The 1,890-nt window shown below is 40.8% G+C and overlaps 1 protein-coding gene across 1 annotated transcript in view; it reads left to right on the top strand.

Moving 5' to 3' along the window:
- Nucleotides 1-1,890, top strand: part of LOC107100680 (zonadhesin-like) — a 50,719-nt gene that overhangs the window by 20,082 nt on the left and 28,747 nt on the right. Inside the window, exons 26-28 of the mRNA XM_015399255.1 lie at nucleotides 8-156; nucleotides 1,203-1,351; nucleotides 1,568-1,696. Of these exons, the coding sequence (XP_015254741.1) occupies nucleotides 8-156; nucleotides 1,203-1,351; nucleotides 1,568-1,696 (427 nt within the window). The remainder of the gene's footprint in view (nucleotides 1-7; nucleotides 157-1,202; nucleotides 1,352-1,567; nucleotides 1,697-1,890) is intronic.

The raw sequence follows: 1,890 nt of genomic DNA on the forward strand, positions 1-1,890 counted from the left end.
ATGACAGCACCCTGGAATCACACAAGCCTACCATACTTTGAGGTCCATGCAGACGATGAAAACCGATATAACAGACCCACCATCTCCTACCTCAAGGCGGTTCACGTACATGTGTTCATGACGAAGATCTCAATTCTCAAAGGTGGCACTGTGCAGGTATGAAAGTGTTGGAAAAACAAAATAGTAATTCACCGAAGTGTTGAGTCAATAGTTAAGAGAGTGTCGTTTAAATTTACTGCATCCCTTAACAAAACTGAGGCAATTGCTTAATTCAGGGTCTCCTAGGTTGTCAATACCCCCTCCAGAAGTTGTTGGAGAGCTTGATCAAGGAAGTTCTTGCTATGTTTGCCAAATGGGATTATGGGGTACTCATCAGCTCTGCTTTACCAGTTGCCTAGACTGACATTCGGGTGGTATTAGAGCTTTGTGCTGTGCCAGGCACAAAGCCTGGTACTTTGCAGCATAAAAGTTGACCTAATCTTACAAGGCAGTGGTCACTTTGGCATTTTGGTTTTCTCCTTCTGGGATGTAAACAAATTGCACAGCTTAGATGTAAAGATCACAGGCCCACACGTACCTTCGTTATGGTGAACCCAGATAAGCAGCCAGGAATGGATACATGACTGAAAAACTGACCAGTCCAGCTTTGTTGGCACCGTCAAGGTCAACATAGTTCTACTGCCTGTATCCGGGCACTGTGGTGCATAGGGATAATATTTCTTTCCAGGAGGATGTTAGCTTTGAGACAAAGTCCGGAAACATAGTCGTCATCCTGTTTCTGCTAACTTGCTCACATATTCTATGCGGCCTACCCTGGAATGCCAACCTCGTTGGAAGCTGGCGAAGAGTGGTCATTTGACTCAGAGATCTAGGGTCTTGTTGCTAATCAGCAGGCAGCTGAGGCTACCTCCAACAATAAAACGTAAGCTAGTTCACTAGTGAATTTAAAGCTAATAAGCAGTAGCTAGAAAGCTTGGTTGTAAAATGTGTGCTCTCAGTGGGGTGAAGAGGGTAATAATTTAGTAATAAGGATAATGACAGACAGGTATGTGATGCTGACAGGGGGCTCTGGTTTAAGAAATTAAGGAACTTGTTATTTAGGGACAATATTTTGTTTGCAATCATCTTGATTGATGTTTTTCACTGGTTTTTCTGTGAATTCATCTCGATTCATTTTTTCCACACCTGCTTTTTCCATACAGGTAAATGGGACCAATGTTAACCTTCCAGTGAGTCCAGTACCTGGCGTCTCTGTCTTCAAGTCAGGAAAATATTATACCGTGTCCACAACCTTTGGCTTGACTGTTCGCTACGATGGAAACCACTTCATGGACATTAAAGTGATCAAGGAGTAAGTGACAACTTTACGTGATATTCATCAGTGATATATTTTAATCATTTCTATTGTACAGAATCCTACCTGATGTTGGGTTTTTGGCATAAATTAATTGGAAATTGTTTATGGCGCAAACGCCACATTCCTGGATCTCATCAGACATTCTGGCAATTTTTACAACAGTTTACACTTCTATATGATGTTTAAGTAAGTATTTTCTGTTAACTGCAGCTATGAGGATATACTGTGTGGACTGTGTGGAGATTATAACGGAAATACCAAAGATGACTTCCGGAAACCAGATGGAGCCTTGGCAAGCAATCCAAATGAGTTTGGCCACAGCTGGAACACAGATCCAGAGTGAGTATTGAAAAAAATGTAAAGATCCAGGGAATCATGTTTCTGGAAGTAAATTTTCTGTCATTTTCCTTTTAAATCTAACAAACGAAAAAACCTGCAGGGTTTCTCCTTATTTGATTAAACTTATTACACAAACAGTGCTATCCAGTTAAGGTAATTTTATTTATGAAGTTCAATTGGTAAAATGAAGGCTA

The sequence above is a fragment of the Cyprinodon variegatus genome, unplaced genomic scaffold (assembly GCF_000732505.1).
Source record: "Cyprinodon variegatus isolate N-32 unplaced genomic scaffold, C_variegatus-1.0 Scaffold1000, whole genome shotgun sequence".
NCBI lineage: Eukaryota > Metazoa > Chordata > Actinopteri > Cyprinodontiformes > Cyprinodontidae > Cyprinodon > Cyprinodon variegatus.